The sequence below is a fragment of the Urocampus carinirostris genome, chromosome 2 (genome assembly GCF_059441175.1).
Source record: "Urocampus carinirostris isolate Australia breed hairy pipefish chromosome 2, RoL_Ucar_1.0, whole genome shotgun sequence".
In the NCBI taxonomy this organism is placed as follows: domain Eukaryota; kingdom Metazoa; phylum Chordata; class Actinopteri; order Syngnathiformes; family Syngnathidae; genus Urocampus; species Urocampus carinirostris.
Genome location: NC_142350.1, coordinates 17,421,711 through 17,445,615, shown reverse-complemented (window position 1 = coordinate 17,445,615; position 23,905 = coordinate 17,421,711). Strand labels below are relative to the sequence as shown.

General features: G+C 37.9%; 1 protein-coding gene across 11 annotated transcripts in view; it reads left to right on the top strand.

Annotated features, from left to right (window-relative positions):
• The window catches only part of col16a1 (collagen, type XVI, alpha 1), an 83,822-nt gene that overhangs the window by 38,816 nt on the left and 21,101 nt on the right, over positions 1 to 23,905 (top strand). For 3 of the 11 annotated variants that reach the window (XM_088329138.1, XM_088329137.1, XM_088329148.1), the window contains 35 exons: positions 1,003 to 1,053; positions 1,168 to 1,200; positions 1,311 to 1,355; positions 1,707 to 1,745; positions 1,873 to 1,935; positions 5,871 to 5,915; positions 6,001 to 6,096; positions 6,203 to 6,241; positions 6,308 to 6,352; positions 6,499 to 6,534; positions 6,604 to 6,726; positions 7,833 to 7,868; positions 8,206 to 8,241; positions 9,252 to 9,371; positions 9,607 to 9,651; positions 10,958 to 10,993; positions 11,084 to 11,137; positions 12,357 to 12,407; positions 12,479 to 12,622; positions 12,725 to 12,760; positions 13,362 to 13,469; positions 13,582 to 13,704; positions 13,780 to 13,833; positions 13,906 to 13,947; positions 14,116 to 14,151; positions 14,221 to 14,274; positions 14,365 to 14,433; positions 15,134 to 15,187; positions 15,449 to 15,475; positions 21,246 to 21,302; positions 21,387 to 21,431; positions 21,503 to 21,622; positions 22,109 to 22,162; positions 23,110 to 23,163; positions 23,249 to 23,371. In XM_088329138.1, coding sequence (XP_088185264.1) covers positions 1,003 to 1,053; positions 1,168 to 1,200; positions 1,311 to 1,355; positions 1,707 to 1,745; positions 1,873 to 1,935; positions 5,871 to 5,915; positions 6,001 to 6,096; positions 6,203 to 6,241; positions 6,308 to 6,352; positions 6,499 to 6,534; positions 6,604 to 6,726; positions 7,833 to 7,868; positions 8,206 to 8,241; positions 9,252 to 9,371; positions 9,607 to 9,651; positions 10,958 to 10,993; positions 11,084 to 11,137; positions 12,357 to 12,407; positions 12,479 to 12,622; positions 12,725 to 12,760; positions 13,362 to 13,469; positions 13,582 to 13,704; positions 13,780 to 13,833; positions 13,906 to 13,947; positions 14,116 to 14,151; positions 14,221 to 14,274; positions 14,365 to 14,433; positions 15,134 to 15,187; positions 15,449 to 15,475; positions 21,246 to 21,302; positions 21,387 to 21,431; positions 21,503 to 21,622; positions 22,109 to 22,162; positions 23,110 to 23,163; positions 23,249 to 23,371 — 2,193 coding nt within the window. The remainder of the gene's footprint in view (positions 1 to 1,002; positions 1,054 to 1,167; positions 1,201 to 1,310; positions 1,356 to 1,706; positions 1,746 to 1,872; positions 1,936 to 5,870; positions 5,916 to 6,000; positions 6,097 to 6,202; positions 6,242 to 6,307; positions 6,353 to 6,498; positions 6,535 to 6,603; positions 6,727 to 7,832; positions 7,869 to 8,205; positions 8,242 to 9,251; positions 9,372 to 9,606; positions 9,652 to 10,957; positions 10,994 to 11,083; positions 11,138 to 12,356; positions 12,408 to 12,478; positions 12,623 to 12,724; positions 12,761 to 13,361; positions 13,470 to 13,581; positions 13,705 to 13,779; positions 13,834 to 13,905; positions 13,948 to 14,115; positions 14,152 to 14,220; positions 14,275 to 14,364; positions 14,434 to 15,133; positions 15,188 to 15,448; positions 15,476 to 21,245; positions 21,303 to 21,386; positions 21,432 to 21,502; positions 21,623 to 22,108; positions 22,163 to 23,109; positions 23,164 to 23,248; positions 23,372 to 23,905) is intronic. The other 8 variants (XM_088329143.1, XM_088329142.1, XM_088329141.1 and 5 more) reach the window with 8 other exon arrangements.

Genomic DNA, 23,905 nt, shown 5'->3' with positions numbered 1-23,905 from the left:
TTTGGGTTTACGTCATCTTATTTCAAGTATTTTCAACAATTACATGTGGAGTGATTTAATTTGAAAGTTAAATATACATATCAATCTTCAGTGGTATAACCCTTATAAGACCCTTAGTTCATAATTTGTTGAATATGATTTTTTTTGTTCATAGATAGATAGATAGATAGATACTTTATTGATCCCCGCAGGGAAATTCACATTTCCAGCAGCATCCCTTCACTGAGAACAATACAATAATAAAGCAAAAGGAATATAATATCTTGTTTGTCTTTTCATCATCTGAGACTGTAACATAAAATGTTTAGGTTATTCAATGATTATGTTTAGCACGGTGGCCTTGGGGGTATGGCGCCTGCCCCGAGACTGGGAGGTTGTGGTTCAAGCCTCGGCCGAGTCATACCTAAGACTTAAACATTGGTACCCGTTGCCTCCCTGCTTGGCGTTCAGCATTAGGGGTTAGAATTGGGGGGGGTTGGTCACCTAATGACTCCCAACACCTCAGTTGGGTTGAGTGAGGGGGCTGGGAATCCCCTCCTCTCTATCAATCTCCCAAAAAGAGTCAGAAATGACTCTAGCCACCTCCCACTAGGGGGATATGGTTTCGGTATACAAACGTTTAGAAGGACTGAATTTGAAGGCCATACAGATGCATGTATCAATGTTTTGCGGTATAACCATTGCTGTTATGTACGTTTTATCATTATAAAAATCTTAGTCCACAATTTGTTTATGATATGTTTTTTTGTGTGTCTTAATGTTTGTTCCATGCTTTGTATCTTTCTCAGGGTTCCCTAATCTGAAACTGAATCATTTGATTTTTAATATATTCAACAATTGGGTTTGGAATGATTCAAATCAAGGAATACATACATATAGATTACAGATCTACATTCTGTGTTAGAGCGTGCATGTGTTACGACCGTATATAGCTATTCAAACCATAGTCCATACTTCTATAAATGTTATTAAAAAAAAAAAAAATGTGATCATTTTTACCAGGTTATACATCTTGCTGGCGTTTACGGCATCAAAGGGGAAAAAGGCAACCGGGTGAGTCAAACTCTATACGTACAGTTGGAATGTGTCACATTATTTCGTGTCTTCACATGCCTTGTGATGTAAAACAGCACATTGTAAAATAATATTTAATCTCTCTTTCTTTAGGGTGAAGACTGTTCTGGCACCCAATCAAGTCCAGTAGGTGTTTTTACTTACAGCATATACAGCTTTGTTTATTGCATCAAAAATCAGTTCAGGTTATTTTTTGCATTCCCGGCCTCCAATAATAGAATGTGTTCTTACCTCAGTGTGCATCAGGAATCAAGGGAGAGAAAGGAGAGCAAGGAGAAACGGTGAGTGCTTTAAGTTGCAACCCTCGGCTACAGGTCGCTGCGCCAGCTCCCACTTGGTACTAAAAACTTCGAACCCTTCGGCAGTTTTGCGTTGTGTCTTCTCACCACAGTGTCACAGCGGTTAGGCTTGAATACGATTTTACCACATCTAAATTGTAAAGTATACTTGAGTGCCCTATGTTTCTACTGCATTATGCATGCAACTTCTGAGGTTGCGTGTGTTGTGGACCAGAGGTTTCTTCCCGATTGTCCCTTTGGATGGCTGACTAGTTTTGTTTTGCACCAATGGTGTGTGATATGCTCTTTTCATAACCAGGTCATTGATTTAAGCTTTATTCTTAAACCCCACAGGTGATGCCTGCCAACTGGGGCGAAGCTGCTGAGCTCAAGGTGAAAGCTTTTAAGAAACCAAGAGGACCTGACCTTGCTCTGAATAGGATTGTTAATTTTTGGGGCTCTTTGTTTCACATTATCTCTCTTTTTAATTTAATTTTATTTTTTATCTGTCTCTTCCCAGGGACTCAAAGGCCAGAAGGGTGACATTGGTCCACAAGGGCTCACAGGCACTCCAGGGAAGGATGTATGTATTTCTGTTTTCGTTTTTCATGCAAAAATTGATAAGAATCAGTCAGTACCAATGCCAGGTATCGGTGCCAATACCAGCCTTGTTTTTCTAACTTGTCGTAGTTGCGACATTGCCAGAAGCCAGTAACGTGAGATGAGGTTCAGCTCTGGTGAGGCCCAGTCAGATTTACGAATAAATGAAGCTACATCGTTTTCATCCTTTGATTGCAGAGCAAGAAAGCACTTTGTAAAGAGTACCACATTAGGGTTGTTTTATTGGCTCACTTTAACCTGGAAATTAAGTCCATGCACTGCTGCTTTTAAATCATAGTATAAATCAATAGGTAAACCTTTTATATGTAAAAAAGTCCTTGCAACAATCAACAAATTACTGGATGGTTATTATTATTAACATTGTTTGTAGCTTAAGTGTCCACCTTATCAGAATCCTTGTTCTTTGCCACGAGGCAGGAGAGTTGTGTGCCTCACTTTGCATTTGTATACACTGAGCATATTAATGTGATACATACAGATCATTTTAAATGATAACTCAGGAATAATTGCAACAAACCCCTAGATGTGTCATGCTTACTGTTTTAGATAAATGAGTCGGCAGAAGTATACACTTCTCTTAACAATAAATAATATAATATAAAATAATATTACGGTAATATATTATATATATATATATATATATATATATATATATATATATATATATATATATATATATATATATATATATATATATATATATATATATATATATATATATATATATATATATATATTACCGTATAAATATGTATGTAACCACAATTTACATTTCATTTTTTGAACTTCTTAATTTTTGAATTGCCACTAAACGGCAAACAATACTGGTATTGCCTACCATTGTGAATACAAATAGTTGAAAAAAGGCTGGTAAAAGCCCGAATACCAATAACTGTTTGATGTATTGACATATTACATCTTAAAATATTACATTTAAATTGGGTACACTGAAACAAAATATTTTTAATATGAACTACTCATATAAATATTATGAAAAAAATAATGTGTTCTGGTGGAATCACAGTGTTGATTGCTAAAGTTATCTGTACAATGGCCATGGCCCCTGAGAAAAAAAGGTATTTGATACCCTGTGTCGATCAAGAGATACATTAAAAAAAGGCTAGTATCGGTCATAAAACTGAAACATTTTATCCACAATATATATTGTTTTTATATTGTATGGGCATATATTTGATGAAATGTATTTATTCTATTGTATAAATCCCTAATTGTGTGAGTATGTTTTTGTATTTTTTTTTTTTACGTATAGGCTCCAAAATGGCTAAGTTGATTTTCGTAAAAATGTATAAAATTTTACATTAGGAAATTATCGATAAACATCTGCTTTTGAGTACAAGCGGCTCATGAGCTGCACGCGGCTCATTGATGCTCCCTAGTGGGGCCCTGGCGCTTTTTCTACAAACCATGGCCCCAAAAACCTCACCCAAATAGAATGCCTGGCAACACCGAACCAAGCAACACCAGGGCTTTATGCTTGAAAATAAAAAACACAGTTTTTCCCATGGACTATTCTACTGTACTCGTAATCAAATTGAATCATACTGCTCAAGTTAATTATCCAAACAGTAAGAAGAATATCAATATGGCGGTCAAATGACATGATTCGTGCCGTTTACAGGATCGTATACAAAATGCCAAAATGAGCGCGTGTGTGTCCCCAAAGCACACTCATGCAGCTACCATCTTATATGTGGATTTATATCACACCAAAGGCATGAATTCCCGTAACCGGAATGGCATTAATCTTTAAGCTCAGACTCCCATTGATATTTCATCCCCCTTTTCTGCCACAGCTTGAAGTCATTCTAGTAATGCCGCTTAGATTAGACTAGAGCAACAAAGCTTGCACAATCAATGCCGCCTCATTGACCGGGCTCTCCGTCTGGCATGCAGCCGGCTCCCCTATTCAGTGAGATTTAAACCTTTTAATCTTGGCTGTTCGGAGCGGTGCTCCAGCAGAAGCCATGGAAAGTTTTAAGAAGCAAATTGCAACACGTGCGTCAGACGCTCTCCCTGCACTTGTTCACGAGGCTAGGTGTTTTTTTTGTGTGTGTTTTGTTTCTTGTTTTTTCTGAGATGGATTTGGCAGATAGATTTCTCTTAAGCCTCCACCCATCTGACATGGTGAATATAAATGCTTTGTTGTTGTGACCAGAAATAGGAGAGCATAACTTAGGCAAAGAAGAAGAGCACTATAAATCATTAATTAAAATAAATGAATAATAGAAAAATAAACTTTTTGCACCGAAAACAAATCTACCATACAATACATAAACATGTTCCCAAGGGGAATAGGCCAAAGCTGATTATTTTGAGTGCCTACCCATATTCCATCATTTTCCTTGCAGGGAGGGCATATTCAATATCAAAACAAGTAAGGAGCACCATACCCCACGAAGTAAAAAAAATATAGAAAAAAAAATAGATTACATTCCTAACTTGTAATCGTATCTTTAGTGACTCTTAACATATTATACCCAGGGAAATTGATAAATTAATCTTCTTTTGCATACCTATCTAAATATGTACCATGTAAAAAAGATGTGTTTTCGGTACATTGTAGTGTCATCTATATGACACTGAGCTAAACCACCAAAGGAAGACCGTGAGAACAGAAAATGTGTAATTGAAACTTCAATTCCTTCACCAGATGGTGAATACTGCAAAGGTACATTACAATGCATTGAGACCATAGGCTAATAAGTTCACAAAAATAAAGTACATAAACTTTACATTTGTCTAAACTATGACAAGAGATAGTTGTTTATGCATCACGTAAACACTTTGTGAAACATATGGCAAAGCCTTGTTAATCCTTTAACATGTAATAAAATGGATTGGACATGCAATAGTTCTGTCAGCCATTGTGTGAGACTAAGAATAAAAACTAGATAGCAGAACAGGAAGTGTTACGGAAAGTCAATCATTCAGATTACCCAGAAGTAACATTATTTTACTATATTGTTCAACTTAAAGCTCAAATAAACACAAAATATCTATGTAGAACACTTCTCAATAAACTGTTTTAATCGTGTATTACATTTAAAACGCAAGCACATATTTATTAAGGAAAGACAGTTTCCATAAGGACAACAGAGACATCTTTAAAGTTATCATCTAAATTGTATCATAAAGGAACACATGGCACATTGGCTTTTCAATGTTGTGCGAGGATATTGGACCTTAAAGTTATTGATTTCACTGAGAAGTTGAGTGTCTTCTGTGTGAGACATTATACCAACTGTTGAACAATTGTTGGAAGTTCTTGCTTAATTGCTTCGTATACTAAAAGTAGGGTTTTAGGTTTCACTACATCTTCAAATTTTAAAATGTTGGATTTTATAAACTTTGTTTTCCATGCTCCTTATAACCCAACGTTATGTACAATCCTGATGTCTTAATTTTGTTATTGAATCCGTTACTATAAATTGCTCTTATATGTATTTTTCATATTCCTATTCAATAAGCTAAATTAAATAACTGTACATTACATGCCTTTTTCTTTCTTTTTTTGGTCAAATATCTACTCATGACTGCAATGATCTTTGCTAATTTCGATTGTATGATAGTTACATCGGGTCTTTAACTATGGCTATCATGGCTGATAAACACACAGAGAAAAGTCCTAAAAAGACGCTTGAAGGACTCCACAGCAAATGCTCATTGGACTCGAATTGCTGCCACTAATCAGTACATGTTGAGATATATTCGAGAGATAGTATTGTACCCAGTGATGAGCAATTCCTCGTATTTCATATTGCTGTAAAATTGAGGTTGTACATTGTTATGTATTGTGTTAAATGGTAAAGCCATGTCTCAAACACTAGCCCCGGTTTTGAGATGTCACATTTCTTTCTGCCATTTATCGTTCTACAGGGTCGAGCAGGCTCCTTCTGTGTTGTCGGCCCCAAGGGGCAGAAGGTCTGTGTGCCTTAAATTAAAGCTACCGTTCTTTAAACAGAGTTTTACTTTGACATAAGTACCTAATTCCGTTGACCCTTTACAGGGTACCTCAGGATCAGTGGGTCCTGAAGGCTTGGCTGGCGAGCCAGGGTTGCCTGGACCCCAGGGCCCACCCGGAATTGGGAAGCCAGGTCCAGCTGTGAGTAAATTAAGTGAAATCAATAATCAATGGGTGTTCTAATATTAATTGAAAAAATAGTTTACATCTTTGATATGTCTTAAGGAAATATTTGTCTTTTTTCAAGGGACCCCCTGGTCAGCCTGGTGGTGCAAAAGGAGACATGGTAGGTTTGTTATCATCCTCATTCCTGTACAGTTTTTTTGACTGCTTCATTCTCTGTCCTCAACAGGGGAAACCTGGACCTGAAGGGGTTGACGGATCACCTGGAGATCCAGTGAGATACATTTAAGTTATACATTAATATTTAAACATATTGGGAATGTTTCTACTGATTGATCCAGGCCAGTGGTTCGAGACCTTTAAAGTGATGGTTTTTTTTGTACCCCTTAACAACTTTATATATACTTGCTCATCCCTTAGGGGCCGAGAGGACCACCAGGACACAAAGGAGAAAAGGTGCCCATTAAACACTGTCTTTAAGCTTTAGATGATGCTTTACTATAATGTATTAACTATCCATTTTAGGGAGACCCGTGTGACGTGTGCCCCACATTGCCTGCCAATCTAGGCAATTCAGTAGGCTTGCAAGGTACAACGGGCCCAAAAGGGGAACGCGGATTACCAGGAATTGGAGAGAGTGGACCTCCTGTAAGGATTTATTTTTCTGAACCTACTGTTTCTGATATATAGATGTTTTCACATTTGCTGAACTTTTTATCCTGCATATTCTGAAGAAAATTGTCTTTAACAAGAATGACGCATATGGATCGAAAGTCTATATTACAATTTGGTAAAAACATTTTAGACTTGGGCTGGTTGGTAGCTGTATTTTACAAAAGGTTTTGCAGGAACTAATTTAGGTAATTCAGTATTCTTATCATTTAGCATCTTTTCAAATTGAATTTGGAAATTGTATGAAATCCTCTGCAACGATTTGCCACACTGGGTATTTAAAACAAAAGGTCAGAGCAACAAAGTATGAGAAGCGAATCATACTTGCTCTCACATATAATGTACTAGTCTCACACATGCAGCACTACTACACTCTCATTCACACTACTATACTCTGTCACACAGATTACTATACTCCCATAAACACATTACTATTCTCTTTGAGACATATTACAATAATTTCATACACACTGCTCTCTCTTACACCTACAACAATACTGTCATACACACTCTAATATGCTGTCACATATATTATGCTATTATGTCTCACATATACCCTCTCATACATACTACTGTATTGGAAGCAACTCCAGTTTGGCATCAAAAAGAGAGTGTAACGATGTGTAACAGAGTCTATCATAGTGTGTGTAGAAATATAGCAGAGTGAGTAAGAATGTACAGTAATGTGAACGGGAGCATATAGAAATGGGTGGGGGGGTTGGGGTGTTTGTCTATGTGTTGTAGTATCATAGTATGCGTGTGGGAGTTTGGGTTGTATGTTTGTTAAAGCATAGAAATATGTTTATGGTAATAAAGTAGTATGTGTGAGAGAGCATATTAATGTAGTATGTATGAGAGTATAAGTTAAATTGAAAGAGTGTAGTCATGTGTATGACAGTGGAAGGTAGTACCTGTTGTGAATGGGTATGGCTGTTTTAATGAGAGTATAGTTGCTCATATATGATAGCTTGATGTTTTATGTGGAAGCAAGAATGGTGTACTCCTCAAACGGCCTCTCATAGCAAAGCTCGATGTGACATCACTCGGAAATGGACAAATAAAAATGTTTTGATATTCACCAGGGCCTTCAAGGTCTGGATGGGAAGCACGGACAGAAGGTACGATGGAGTTCTTACTTCTCCATTAACTGTTGATGCCTCTTCTGTATTCAGAACGATCGCCGCTGAAGAATGCTCATCTGCATGCTAACACGCTCGGGTTTATTTGCACTGAAAAGCAGATGGAAATGGGAACGCAATCCCCTTTGAGTGCTCTCACACATGGCCGACTTGTGCGTCTAGCCCACCCGGGTGCTTTTTTAATGCTTGCACGTTCCGCATCTGCCTAATTGTGGTGACCTGTATACTTCCGAAGGTTTGTCTCGGCATGACCAGTTCAACGGGAAAAATATATGTTTTTGTTTTGTTTTTTAATTTTGGATTTATTTTTTTGCAGGGGGAATCAGGATCTAATGGCCTGAAAGGAGAAAAGGTACGTTTTTTTTTTAAATCATGCTAAGATCACTGGCACTGATGTGTATCCAGCTCATGTTTCCGTTTTAAGTCTTTATTTCGTGTTAATCCCGGGGTGTCATGTCCAATCTCGTAACCCAGGGGTCTTAAACTCCATTTGTGCACTCAAGACGATCGTTTTGGGGCCCTCTCGGTAACCAGAAAGTAAATTGTTTATGCGGCCCACGTATGGTTAATACGGATGCTATTTTTTTAGGTAAGGTTCAAAATCCCCATGTTACGATTTAAGATTTGATGCTTCCTGTTTTTCACCATGGCAGTGCGTAAACATCACAGACTATAAGTTTCAACAAATCAGCTTATGCGATTTATCAATTTTCGCCAACTGATAGTGCTCAAAATATACATGCTAGCATTTGTGAATCTATGTACCACCTACGCCCTGCAATATGATTGGCTAGGTACTTCCTGGTTTGACACAAGGCAGTGCATGCATATCACCATCTAAATTTCAACAAATTATCTGGTTCAATTAACTCAGGCAAACTCCTCGCAAAATATTTTATTTGAAGTGAATTGACGAATGAGGAGGCTGCAGCGGTGGTCAGAAGAAACATTGACTGCTGTTGAAGTGAAGCTTAAGGACACCGGATCCATTTGACATGTAACTCTGCCTTGGAAAAAAACCAGATGCGACCCAACAAAACTCTGAGCCTAGATCCGGAGGCTTCCCCAAAAATGTGTTCGAGAGCCCTATTGCAAACATTGTTTCTCAATCAGTGTGTTGCAAACTTACTAAATTAGTTAAATTACTTTCTTTCTGATTTTATTCGACTACACATGTAACACTTTTCCTTTTAGTTTGACTTATTATTTTTTAGTTTTTATTTTCAATGTGAATATAGAGCCATGCTTACCTTTTAAATGACACATAGCCTATTGTTTAAGCATGTTTAGACTTAATACAATGATATCCTTTGAGATATAGTACAAATGACTTTTTTTTGAACGGCTAATATTTCTCCCCAGGGTGAACCCTGTTCTGTGTGCCCCACTTTGGGCGAGTTACCTCCAAACCTGGTTGCGAGTCAAACTCTGCAAGTTAAGGGCCAAAAAGGAGAACCAGGAATTGAAATTCAAGGAAAACAAGTAAGTCTGCTTTGTGAGTTTGACAATAATTACTCTAGCTTTTTTTTTTTTTTTTAACTCTCCTGAATAAGAAACAGAGATATGGGAGCATGAAATAGATTGGGTAATTGTCTTCCTTTGACTCCGTGTCCATTTTTGTTTCTGTTTGCATCAGTGCTTTCTCTTGTGTGTGCTAGCCGCGATAAGGACCTTCATTAAAATGATGCATCGTTTCGCTTTTTTTTCACCCCCATAGGGCGATGCTGGAAATGTAGGACCACCTGGCCCAAGAGGAGAGAAGGTAACATAAATAAGAAACAAGAATCAGAGTAGGTGACCTCAATAGCAGGCTACACTTAAAACTTGAATACAGGGAATACGCTTAAGACTTGTGTACAGGGAATTAAATCATTTATTTTATTAAAAAAATAAAAAATACATAAAAAGTACTACAATAATTACTGCGAAATACCAGAGTTGGGTCGTGAGGGTCTGCAAGGCTTTCTCTGCTGGCCTATAATATATCTAAAGCATGTGATGTTAATTATATTTTGTCCATGAATACTTAATAAAGAATTCCAAATTGTCTGACAACTTTTCTTTGTCTTTCCTCGGGTTGCGCGGCTTCATATTCAAGCATTTAACCAATCACATTATTTTTTTGGCAAGGTCTGAAATATACCTGAATGCCGTAACAATAAGTTCTGGAGGCCGTGTACCATCATAAAATAAGTGTCGATAAAGCTTTTGCTTTAACTAATCAGATTTTGAGTTGGCGAAGCCAGGTTCTTCTAGCAGGCCTAAAGAAGTGTCAACATTTTCAAATGTTGTCATTGGCTAAGTGATAATGCCAAACTACCATCATCAAACGTGAAGAGGACAAAGCAAAATGATTACTTAGTGATCGAAAGTATAAGTGACGACGCAGGCGTTGCGGCAAGGGGATTGAACATCCACTAGCAACGGTAAAGTAAAGCCTGTCTTTTGAAACAAAATATAAGTAAAAAAAAGGCCGTATACTCATTTTAATATTTTATATTTCTGTCTCACAGAGGTTGCGTAAACTACATTTTTTTAAGTTGACAGGAAAGGTTAAGGTCATCCATCATTTTGACAGGTTAGATATTCGACCATAAACCACAGCACCAGCACGTCCTTAAGAATCTGGTGCGGAATCGAGAGAGAGAGAGAGAGAGAGAGAGAGAGAGAGAGAGAGAGAGAGAGAGAGAGAGAGAGAGAGAGAGAGAGAGAGAGAGAGAGAGAGAGAGAGAGAGAAATAAGAACAATGATGGGTGGATTAAAAAAAAGTCAGTGAGAGAGAAGTCTGATCCAAACCGAACATAATGATTGACATTTTAGTCCAAACAGGCTCGTTAAGGCCTACAAATGAAATGCACAGCTTGCCACCGGTGTAGACAATTTTTCATGCATATGAATTTTAGTTGGCAGTTGAATAAAATAGTTGAGAGCGATGAAATAATCGCATTCGACATACTCGCCTCAGAGGTTTTCGAGAGGATGAACCATGAATTACCAATTCAAAAGACACATCCCTTTTTATTAATTTGAGAAATTCATTTTTTGTGTGTGCCTGTGCTTCTCCGCAGGGCAATGCAGGGAGAAGAGGAGCTGATGGTAAGCCGGTGAGTTTGGATTAAGCTCTTTGAAACAGAATGTTCTGATTCGCATCATGATCCTGTCAAGCCTTGAAAAGATGATCTTTTTAAAAACAGGGGAAAATTGGTGGAAAAGGACCTTCCGGCAAAGATGGAGAAAAAGGTGAAAAGGTATGAAAATCTGTAATGAAACAATATTTTTTTTATTTGCTAATCATGGATACTTGATTCAAAGCCATACATTTGAATAGTATGCGGTGGCAGTGAATAAAACATTCACATTCATGCTGCTATGGGAACCCCCCAAAAAAAGCTTTGCAAAAGAAGAAAAATGGTGCGATTTAGTAGCTTTGAGTCCCTGTAGTTTGTATTCTTCCTTGTGCTCTTAAGCTCCCGTTTTTTGATGCGCCACACAATACAGAGCCATCTAGCAGTCAACTATTACACAGCTTCTCTTTGATAATTGCTCAAATTTAAATAGATACAGATACTTAAAATTTGATTTTAAATACCAATCACCAACATATTTATTATGTTTTTCTTTTTTGTGTGTTTTACTAATGTATATACAAATATATATATGTATATATATATATATATATATATATATATATATATATATATATATATATATATATATATATATATATATATATATATATATATATATATATATATATATATATATATATATATATATATAATTTTTTTTTTTATCACTTTATAATTTTTATATTTATTTTACAATTTATTTTGTAAATTTGTGCTTTTGTTCGTCAGTTTGGATTCTTTCTTGGACTTTGTTGCTCTCGTTTTCCGTTGCCATATAGATACAACTAGTCAAATATTACACAGTGTTCCCTTAATGTGAAAATATATATTGAAAATGTAAATGTATGGCAGCCCAAAAAATTGGACATCCAAATTCAAATGTTGGCACTTTACAAATCATCAATGAGGTAAATCGAAAAAAAGTTTACCTTAAAATGTATAATACAACCTATTTAAAATGTATGATATACAATTTGGGAATCAAATGATTATTGGTGATAAGTGTTAAATATGGAGCTGAAATGTGCAATAGAGTAAATGCAAGCACAGATTTGATGTGTTTTTTCACAAGTACTGTAGAAGAAACCAATAAACGATTTAAAATGATGTGGAATTTTAATTAAAGGTTTTTAATTATAGAAAAAATAGATACAACCATCCATCACAGATTTCATTGCACACTCTCATTTAATTCTAATTACATAAATCGTGTTAAATAATTAATTGCCCACCCTGTTAGAATAAACATTGCACGTTTTAAACTAGCTATGGCACTGAATGAATTAAACTATTTAAAAAACAAACAAAATTGTCTTTTTCTCTATGTGTACAATTATAGGGAGAGATTGGACTCCCGGGTCTTAGTCTACCAGGTCAGAAAGGCGAGCCGGTAAGAGATAACAAAAATTGCTAGCTCTAGTCTGTTTGCATGCTAACTAAACTAATTTTGTAATTCCAAAGGGTCAGTGTGGCGTTTGCCAGCCATATGAGGTTGGCAGCGGACCTTCTAGCATCAAAATACCAGAGGTATCGAGAGGCAACCCGGGTGAACCAGGCCCTCCGGGTAGCCCTGGACTCCCTGGACTGGGAGCAGAAGGCAAACAGGTGCTGCTGTAATTAAGGAACTAAATCCAAATAGACAGCCACAAAATAAACCTAAAATTTGGTCTAAGTATGTGTTCAAATGAGTGTGTTATACCCACACAGGGACCCCCAGGTGCTGCTGGAGAGAAAGGAGATAAGGTGAGATTCCAAAAAGTGTATTCTGAGATATCACATCACTAGCCACATGCAACATTGAGCAGGCTTTGTTTCAAAAGAAACATAAACACAAAAAAGGAAATAAACCTGCTTTCTTTGTAGGCCTCTCTGAGATGATCTTTCTGTTCTTAAAATTGAACAAATGCATGAGAGACTGTATACGTTGCCATTTCCTTGTTTTGACTATTATTGTGCATTACTGTTCGTTGTTTTGACAATTACATCAGTTGCTCTTGGCCAATCATGTTGCTGTTCTTTGATTTTCCACACCACCTTTGGGCTTATCTGTTTCTTGTAATCTTGAAGATTTAAAATAAACAGGGGGCTTAGGGTATATCTTCAGAACAGGGAATAACATTCTCTCATCAGAAAGGTTCTCTCACTGCCCTGCCTATATTGTGTATCTACAAAGGTTTAAACTCAACAGCTTCATAAAACAGGTGTTAATTGCCTGTTTAGGACTAAACTGCTCCATTTAAATAACCATTAAATAACTAAAATTGTGTCCCAACATATCACCCTAAATTTCACTGTTAAGCTCATAATAAAATATCATCAATCCATCAGCAGTAATGTTTTTTAGGGCGACCAAGGTAATAAAGGAGAAACTGGAGACGGTGGTTTTCCTGGGGTCCCAGGACTGCCTGGAGAGCCCGGTCAAGACGGACAAACAGGCCTCAAAGGAGAGAAGGTGCTTATATAATTGCAATTGGATATTTTTGTATAAAATACTTCACAGTTCTAGGCTGAGTCTTAAATGATTCTACACTTGTTTCTTGATGTTTGATTTTATCTGTTTCCAGGGTGATGCTTGCACTACCTGTTCAACTGTGGGGGTTGAGCTGGGTGATGGTGTGGCTGTGCCCGGTCCTAAGGGAGAGAGGGGAGAGCCTGGTCCAGCAGGAGTGGGCAAGGCAGGGAAACATGTAAGAAAAACACCCTTTACAGCTGTTACATACTACTTGAGATGAAATAATGACATCATATCTCACCTTTTTTAGGGTAAACCAGGCCTACCGGGCATACAAGGGCCTCCTGGTCTGAAAGGAATCAAGGTAGTGTCCGCTCATAAGCCGTTGCTGCTCTTGTGTATAAAGGCATTTTAAGGTTTACCATACTTCATCCAGGGAGAAACCGGACTTGCAGGAGTTGGTCTACCTGGGCCGCAGGTATGACACAATGTCCTGATTGTGTTTTTTTTAGGTTTCCATTTGTCATGTCTGCAAGCTGTTATACAATCCTTTGCATCAATGACTCATTCCAAACATTGTATATAATTGACTATGGTTTAATGTACTGGAAGCAAGGCAGTTGTTAAATAAGTATTTTTTTTAAAGGGCGTCGAGGGACCTAGAGGACATCCGGGTATTGTTGTGAGTTCAAACTGCAATGCTAACCTTTTCATACTTTATGTAAAGTCCTAAACTTTATGGTTTGTTCAGGGACCGCCTGGATCCAAAGGAACAGCTGGCCCTCCAGGTCCTCTTGGAGAAAAGGTCAACTCTTTACTTAGTTCTCTTGGCTGTTATATTGCAGGTGCTCTGTTGGCATGCATGTAAAGTCACACCAAAAACCTTTTCTGAAAGGGTCCGAAAGGTGATGCTGGACCTCCAGGACCACAAGGACCAATGGGCTTCACTGTAACCGGACCACCAGTATGATATAATGACATTTTATTCTAAAACCAATACCATATTTTTCTTTTTTTGTCATAGTTTGGCTTCTTCTACCACTAATAATCAGGTGTGACTATTTTTTTAGCTATGAACTGTTGGATAATGGCTTTTTCCTATGCTTGTTTCGTTAGGCAGGTTTTCAAAATAGAGGCTGAAGCAGAATACGTTATTACAGAATATAATCCGCACATAAATGAACTAACAGTGGCTGTAGCAATTTACTTGTGCCAAGACTGATGCGTTTCACAATTATTTCTTTACAAAAAGGGCAGTACATAAGCTGATTGATTATACATTACAAGTCAAACAGTTGAATGGGCCGGTATTCAACTGATGACCACCTTTATCATCTTCAGATAAATTTAACTCAAGCTGTTCAACCCTTAATGAAGGAACATTGTGAGGTACATTGTGTTCGGCTGAAACGGGTGAAAGCTAGACATAATGAGATATTCTTAGGAATGTGTTTGTTTAGACATCTCATGAACTTAAGCTGATGTTTCCTGTCTTGTATTGTGTATTCTATTCAAAGAAGTAGGATGATACAAAAAAAAACACAACTGAAGTAACACAATTATAAATAAATGACCAAAGAAGAAAGTACATTATCATGACTAAATATGGGAACTGGCATTCGTCAATATTACAAAATAAATAAAATCCCAAATTTTGCCAACAGGGTAAAGATGGTGCAACCGGCTCCCGTGGATCTCCCGGTGCTGATGGCCGACCCGTGAGTTGTCTTGTAGATATGTACTTACCTGTTTAGCATAATATTGAGCATTTGTCTAATTGTGTTGTCTCTTTGTGTTAGCATCCACCGAGTGCAATGTTTTTGGGCTTATTTTAAAATTACCCTTGATTTTAGCAACGTTGATAACCAAGGATTTGTCCCTACGTCTAGAGCAGCAGCTTTGTCTTCTTCTCAGCTCACGGCCCTGTGCTTTCTTCTTGATTAACAAACAAGCATGTGTATGTGTGTCTGCTCTTGCAGGGATTTGATGGAGCTAAAGGGGACAAGGTAAGTCTACCGTTTTGTTTGGATGAAGTGATCTCTGAGGGGTTAGAATATGAGAGTATGGAACAGATGGTAAAAGAACACACACACACACACACACACACACACACACACACACACACTGGCTATGGGGCATAGATGGAAGAGCAGTAGAGGTGACAAGTGTATTGTGTCTGGTAAACAAGAGCAGTTCCGGAGTCTTTTGTCAGCAGTTGCCTAAGACTGTTACTTAGCATATTCATCAAATCACCCAAACAAAAGTGCACGTCAGGCTTGGAAAATAGTTGGCAAGATTGAAAAAGTTATTTAGAATAAGATGAACTCATTTACTGCCGTTGAAATATGTTTCACGAGCCTGTTAGTGACTAAGTTCATGCATCAGTTTGTGTTAAGTAGTGCCCTTAGTGGTGATAAATACAGAACACATTAAAACTTAACTAAGATAGACAATGAGCGAACATATTTACTTTTTACCCATTAAGATTCTGACAACCAGTCACCGGCCGTTGGACTGTTGAGAAGCAAATTCGTGTGTTTACTATGTCAACCAGTCACTGAAACACGTCATGCTCCATACAATTGGAAAGCCTAAACTTTAGGGATTTAAGATATGCTGACCATTTCAAAATGTACTCATCACAGAAACATCATGATCAGTCTGAAACGAGATACACTAAAATTATAAAGCCAGTATAGCTCACCGATTAGTCACCTGGCAGTCAGCTAATGATATGATTTTCGGCAAATTTCAACTTTTTACATCCAGAACCGTCCATTGAATCCAACCATGTAAAATATTGACTCCAGAAGACACTATAATGCCGACGGATTAAAAAGAAAATTCACCCAAAAATATGTTTGCATCGCTGGACTTTTCTTGTTGAAATCTGTGTTTTACCACATAATTACAGACTCGTAAAATTATTTCCAATATGTCCGTCAGCCTCTGATCCTTTGATTTACACAACTCCCGGCCAATAGCAGCCTTTTTTTTACGGTCCACAGCCTGCATTAGCCTATAAGGGCCTGTATTCATAAAACAGATATTGCCTGATTTAGCATTGAATAACCTTAGCTGGTAGTAACCGTTTCAAACGATGATTGACAAATTGGTTAGCCAAATAAATTCCAAATGATACACTAAGTGTATTCAATTTAGACCCCGTAATAAAAGTGTGTATGATTCATTATTACGCACTCTTATAGTTGTGTGGACAATCGTGTATTGACTTCTGAAAGATAAGTCAAACTTTTAAGATTCTTTCAAAAATTTCTAAAAATGGCCAAAGTACAATACACATTTGCAGAGGTTTTAGAGCTGTAAACTAGTCATCTTCAAATGGCCACTTTTTGCAAACAACTCGACCTACCATTACAAAAATGTGTTGTCTTACCTGATGTCCAACCGAGATTCCCATGCTACACTCATCTGCATGCATTTGTTTGAAAAAATATGCGAGAAAAAAACATTGTTGTGTGTTACAACGTTATTACTCAATGTTAGTAGCACTTGCAATGATTGTTTAGTTTGAGACAATACTTCAGTGGGTTTCTTTTCAAAATACTCAAAAACAGTCTATAGTCTCCATATGTTGCAAGAACAGCATTTCAATTTACTTTTGGTACATCTTGGATTGGGATTTTAGGCAACTTTTACAGGAAGGGGTTAAACATTCTGGTCCGTCTAGAAATTTTCACTTATACAGTGTTCGTTTTACCTCTGAAAAGTGATGGTTCCCAGGGACTCGCATGCTCAAAAATCTATGGGTCCCAACAGAGATCTATGGGACCCCAAAATTTAGTGTTATCGACGTTGAAGTTATAAATCGGCGACAAATATATAATATAAATTTATATATTAATTCAGTTTTGATCATCACAGTTTATTGGTAATACAAATCAGTTATCACTTCAAGATTTTTCAGTTCACAACAATATTGTACATTATACAAAATAATATTGCTGAAATAATTATATTAATCTATATTTTCATTTAGTTTTAATCATCACAGTTAATTGGTAATACAAAGCAGTTATATCTTCAGATTTTTCAGTTCACAAAAATATTGTACATTATACAAAATCATATTGCTGAAATATCGGTCTTTATATTCATGCACCTTTAATTATCACAGTTAAATGGTAATACAAAACAGTTATCACTTAAGATTTTTCAGTTCATATATTCTTTGTGGTTTGCTGTCCAGCCACAGTTGTAATGCCTTCTCAAGGTCCAATCCATTATCATCCTCCTCATAGCGTCACCAGGAATACAATATAGTCCATTTGGCAGAAAAGTCATTTTCTTGCTAGGAGTATTCTTTTGTTTATTATCTTTTCGTCGGCACACGTGTTTTCCTTGCCTCCACGATCTTCTGAAGAATTTCTCCACCGTTTTTTCGTGCCGGAATTATTGCCGTTATAACTTTCTGCATTATGTTTCGACATATTACTGACACTGAAGAAATTACCAATTTGGTGTTGATTTTCACCTAATACTAACTGTCTTGCTCGAAATGAATGAGGTTTATTATAAAAAAAAACTTCAAAAATTAAGTAGCTTGGACGTTTTCTCCTTTTATATTGTTTCTTAACTTCTCTATCCATCTATCTACCTTGGTCATATCCCTCAAGAGGGGTGACCGACAGCAAGACAAACACATACAATAATAAAGAAAATAAAAGGGAAAAAAATAGCAAAAAAAATCACACAGAAATTTTTGGACTATGGCCAAGCCAATTGCCCAAACACCCAAACAAGTTAGGCACCTCAGCACCTAAGTTGTCATGCTTTCGTCCCTCCAGATGAAACGGGACACCAGAAAGTGGCCATGTCACTCAGGTCAGGGTGACACAACACACTCTTTTGTTCAACAGCAGGGCCCGACAGCTTTCAATGGTTTACCCCTGCCGCATCATACGGGTGCCCAGCCCATCCTTAAGAACGCGTCCACAATCCCACTATCCTTTCACAACACCTCTCCACTTCTTTCTATTACCAACAAGAGCTCTAGCTTCCATTATATTTAGACCTCTTTCCTGCAGTGCACTCATAACACCATCCATCCACGTCAATCGCAGCCTTCCTCTTGGTCTCCTTCCGTTGACTTCTGCTCTGTAGATCCTCTTTAACATTCACTCCTCATCCATCCTCTCCAGGTGTCCAAACAATCCGAGTACTCTCTTATCAACACACTTGCTCAGTTCCACGACTACTCCAGTTCTGTCTCTCACAATTTCATCTCTCAATCTATCCAATCCTGTCACTCCTAACATAGTCCTCAAACACTTCATCTCAAAAACATTCAATTTCCTTCTTAAATCTGTATTCAGGCTCCAAGTCTGTGCACCATTCAACACAGTCGGCACAATCACACTCTCATACAGTCCCCTCTTAACATCCATACTCATACTCTTGTTGTTCTTCATTCCATCTTTAAAGTGTCCTTTTGTGCCTTATTCAACTCTGACATTTTCACCTCTTCCCTCAGACTCTTCTTATAAATAGCCCTCCACGATCCATCCATTCTCAGTTTTCCTTCCACATAAAAATGATCAGACATACCACTCATTTCACCTCTGTAAACATGCACATCCAACAATCTACTTAACATTCCTTTCTTAACCACTACATAATCCATCAGTGCTCTGTCCACCATCTTGCCACTATCCACTCTGACAAAGGTATACTTATTCACGTCCCTCTTTTTAAACAATGTATTTCCAATCATCAACTCATTTTTCCGCACATAACTCAATCAATTTCTTCCCACTCTCATTTCTTCCTGGTACTCCATATATACCAATCACATTTTTAACCGTTTCATCACCCACTCTAGCATTCTGGTCACCTAGTATTACCACTTTTCACCCTTGTTTTGCACTTGCCACACATTCGGATAAGTCCTTCCAGAACTCCTCTCTCTCCTCAGCGCTTCTTTCTGAACCAGGTCCATATGCACTTATAAACATCCATGCTTCTACACCCCACTTCAACCTCACCCACATCAATCTGTAAGATATCTCTTTTCACTCCACCGTTTTTCCTTTGCTTTCTCACTCACAAGCACAGCCACTCTTTCTCTAGCATGTCCACCCGTAACTCCAGACTTTCTACCATACACACCTCCAAGCTGTAATTCACCCTTTCCTTTCATCTTTGTTTAACTCAAGGCTAACACATCAACCCTCTTTTTAGTCATCATACTTCCGATCTGCTCTTTCTTCCACTCAGTCGCCTTACTTTCACGTCCTCTCACATTTAGTGACCCTATAACTAGGGTTTGCGAGACCTTTTGGTCTCCCGCACCCCTTTCCTTGCCTTGCTGTCTCTTAGGGAGTAGAGATAGAGAGGAGAGGATCCCCAGTCCCCTCGCTCCCTCCACTTTAGTCGCCTCTTACGACACACTTCGGACCATGGTGGAAGAATTCTCACCACAGGACAACTTCTCTATAAAACATAATAATTCGTAATATAATGCATCAAAGGAATTGAGCCGTTTGAGAGCCGGCTACCTTTAATGAGTTGAGCCGAAAAAGCCGGTTCTCTAAAAAGAGAATGACTTTCACTACACTACTCGAACTCGTTTGACTTGATTGATTTGCCGTTTCGTGATAGTCGATGTATTCCAAATGGTACCCATAATTGACAAATTTGCTTTTTTTCCGTACAGATTTTCTTGTACGTGGAAAAAGTCTTAAAATGCATGATAAACGTACTTTGTACAGCAAAAACGTACAGGTTGACAGGTATGCATATTTAACCTTCACTCAACGACAAGCACCACAACAATGACGTAATCTCGAGGCAACAAGATCTCGTTTGCCGAGATCGACGTGCAGACGAAAACTTGAAGCGCTAGACCACAATAACAATGGCGGATCTGCCTGGCGAAAAGTTTGGAGTGCGGTAAATCTTTGATGATAAAAAATAGGTAATTTGGTGATAATGACAATTTCGTGTCAAAATTTGCGTCCCAGGGACGCACGTTGATTTGAGACGATGCGTCCCCAGCAAAAATGATGCGTCTAGGACGCAGGGACGCTGGCAAACGAGAACACTGCTTATATAGTCTGCGAAGCATGAATTTACCGCTGCGAAAACTATAACGACAAAACTACAAAGTTAGCTTGGTCAAGTGGGGCTTTTAGCACTGTTTTAATTGCTACCCACATGTAATTGTCGCAGAGTGCCTTAATTCAGGCATCTGCCACATGTCATCATCTACTTTGTTCTCACAAGCTTTTACTAGCTTTTTTCGCTCTTGTCCCCTGCTAGGAACTCATGTTAGCCTCTTGGGTTCGGTTTATGGCTCGCTGTTACTATTGTTAGTTGTTCCAGGTGAATAAAGCTTGATGAGTATTTTGACGTCCTGGCCTTCCACAGCTGGCTGTGCTTAGTCCCTTGATTCAGGTTTGTCAGCGCAAGCTTCCCTTGGACGTTATAGTAGCTTCTGCTAGTTTCTTAAGGTAGCCAGTCGACTGCCCTAGCTCAGAGCAACTGTCACGAGCCACTCATTTTAGCAACTCAGAGTACATACAGCTCTCACGGTTTTTCCATTTACACAGCAGAAATACTTTTTTGCTCACACAAAGGAAGTGGACCATTTTTCAAAGTTGTATCTGTTGATTATTTCCAATGTACATATTTCGGCTGAATTCAGCAAAGAAACAACCCTGACCGTTGACTTGCATAAAAGGTCATTTGACAATAATATATACTTGGTTGAATAGAATGAACGGTATACATTTTTAACGTCATGGTTTTTCTTAGGGTGATGCTGGTGAATGCAACTGTATAATGCCAATGCAGTCAGGTATAGGCGGACCTGTGAGTACAGACAGAATAAACCTGATTCCACAGATATGTTTTCTGCTTTACTTGTGTTAGACTTTGATTCTGCTCTTCTTTCAGGGAGCTCCCGGCGCCGTGACGGGCATGTGGCAGCCTGGGCCCCAGGTTTGATCTTTTGCCAAAGAGAGTCAAATTTTTCATCACAAATACGCAATATTTTTGCTGATGTGTTAAAGGGTCCACCAGGACCACCAGGACCACCAGGGCCACCTGGGCCTCACGGTGTTGACGGACATCAAGGACCTCCAGTAAGGCACACTGTGGTGATGGATTCTCTACCAAAGTTCAATTCAGGGGTCAGTATAAGCCCCAGAATTGAACTTCGAGCTATTTCCATTTCAGGCTTCAGCTTGCTTGTTTGGGCTTTTGCAATAAATGGTTTATAAAATGCATGCTGGAATTACTTGAATTAATTGTGGGAATGCAACCCAAGATAAAAGGATGAAACTATAAAAATGCACTAATGCTTCAAGCCCTAATAGACACTGGCCAACTGGAGAATGTCCATAAAGACATAAACTTATTTGAAGGTCTAGTGGCAGACATTGTTGGATTTATTTGGAAATACCTTCAAATAATGTTCCTGTGGTCTGTGTGTCAAGAGTCAAAGGTGTTAGACATCCATCAAATCTTTATTCTCATTGGGCTTTGTAAATCCCTAAAATATGTAGAAACAATGGGTTCATCCGCACCCTTTGACTCTACCTTTAACTCGGTGGAGATGGGAGTGGTTATCCCTTTGATTAGCAACAAAACAGTTCAACCTCAGTTCCTTCTTTCAGGGTATCCCCGGAAACGACGGGATACCGGGAAAACCGGGTTTGCCTGGAAACGTTGTAAGTAAAAAATTAGAGAGAGGGAGTTGAGGTGGCATTTTTCGACGCACATCATTCTAACAATTTTTTTGTCTTGTCAAAAGCAGTATTACAATGATATAAGTCTATGTTTTGTTTCATGCTTCAGGTGAAAAAACATTTAAAGTAGGGCTTAATTTAAACGTAAAGGAGATTTGGTCTAAAATGGTAAGGAATAAACAATAGTGGGGGCTCACCGACTCTGACTTAACGGTTCCATTAGCTGTACTTGTGCTAGGACAATAACAATCTCAGGCATTTTTTTAGCGTACATCAACAGTTCTTGCACTCTATACCAAGTTCCACTACAGAAGGTTTCTTTAGCAACATTGCTGAGCACAATCATCTATCACATTATATAGTCTTACCATAAAACCACAGTAACCACACAACGTATTTATTGCATACAATTTACCATGAATTGAAGTACACCAAATCAAATGATAAAAAAATATATACATATAATGTAGAATGTATGCAATTCTAGTGTCAAAAATGTGTCGGAATCTTGGAATGTACAACAGGGTTAAAAGAGGCATCAGGGAAACAGCTCAGGCATTAAAAACTGAAAGTGTCTTAAACTTTGAAAAGGTCGGTTTGACCTTTGCTTTGTGAAAACACTATTGCGACATTTGAGCCTGTGCTTCAAGACATATTTGAAGCTGCAGTACTTTATCACGTTCTCGCAATCAATCTTGTTCTGTTCTTCTTATACAGCTTGCTATTTATGATGATAAGCCATAATAATATTATAACACTATAATTGGAAAGTACTCTAAATGTACTTTAAAAGTGTGGGGAGAAAATTAAAAGCTAAGAACGAGCTGTAATATGTTTTGTTTGGTTTTGAATTAAAAGTGTTATTTGCAAGTGTTATTTTTTCAAATTAATATATTCTCAAATGAAAACTAATATAAAGTCAATTTCAGCAGAGGCCCGACTTGCAGCTGCTCCCTCAAGATGCTTCAGACGAAGATAGAGACGTAAGTTGTTTATTTATTTTTAGATCCCTTAGCGCTCATGTTCATATATAGCCTTATGCTAATTTGTTTGGTTTTTACTAAAAAGCAGGAAGCCTGTGTTGGGGACTGTCGCAAAGGAATGCCAGGTGTGCCCGGTATGGCTGGTGCGAAAGGAGAAAAGGGAGACCAGGGCAAGCCCGGTGTAACTTCCATCGATAACTGTGATAGCGTAAGATGTTTTTTTTTAATTCTTCTATGAAAATACAATATACCACTATCATTTTCACAGCTCGACTTTCCTATCCTCGGTACAGCGTGGAATATTTGTTCATATGAATGGGTTCCACAGATACATACCTCATAGAGATACAGTGTCACTTTAAAACTAATTGGAGAACTGCCTTTAGTTTTGTGAGTGCTGATTGAAGCAATCCGAACTAATCATGAACAAATAACCCAGCATACATGCCGTTTCCAGGCAATACCAAACAGGGGGCAAGAACTATTTCTGTCATCATCCAAATACACATCATGTCTGCATTTTCTTGACGTAAAAAGAACAGTGTGAAATATTTGATTATTATATTTTGCTTTCATGTATCGTGCAACTGAAAACGAGTACGTACAAGCACAACTAAGAATACAAACTAAAAAGACTCAATGTGACCAAACCTCAACATTCTTTTTCCTATTTTTGAGCTTGGCTCTGGGAAAGTAATTGGTTTTGGGGTACCCGTACCACCAATATTATGTGCAAGTATGT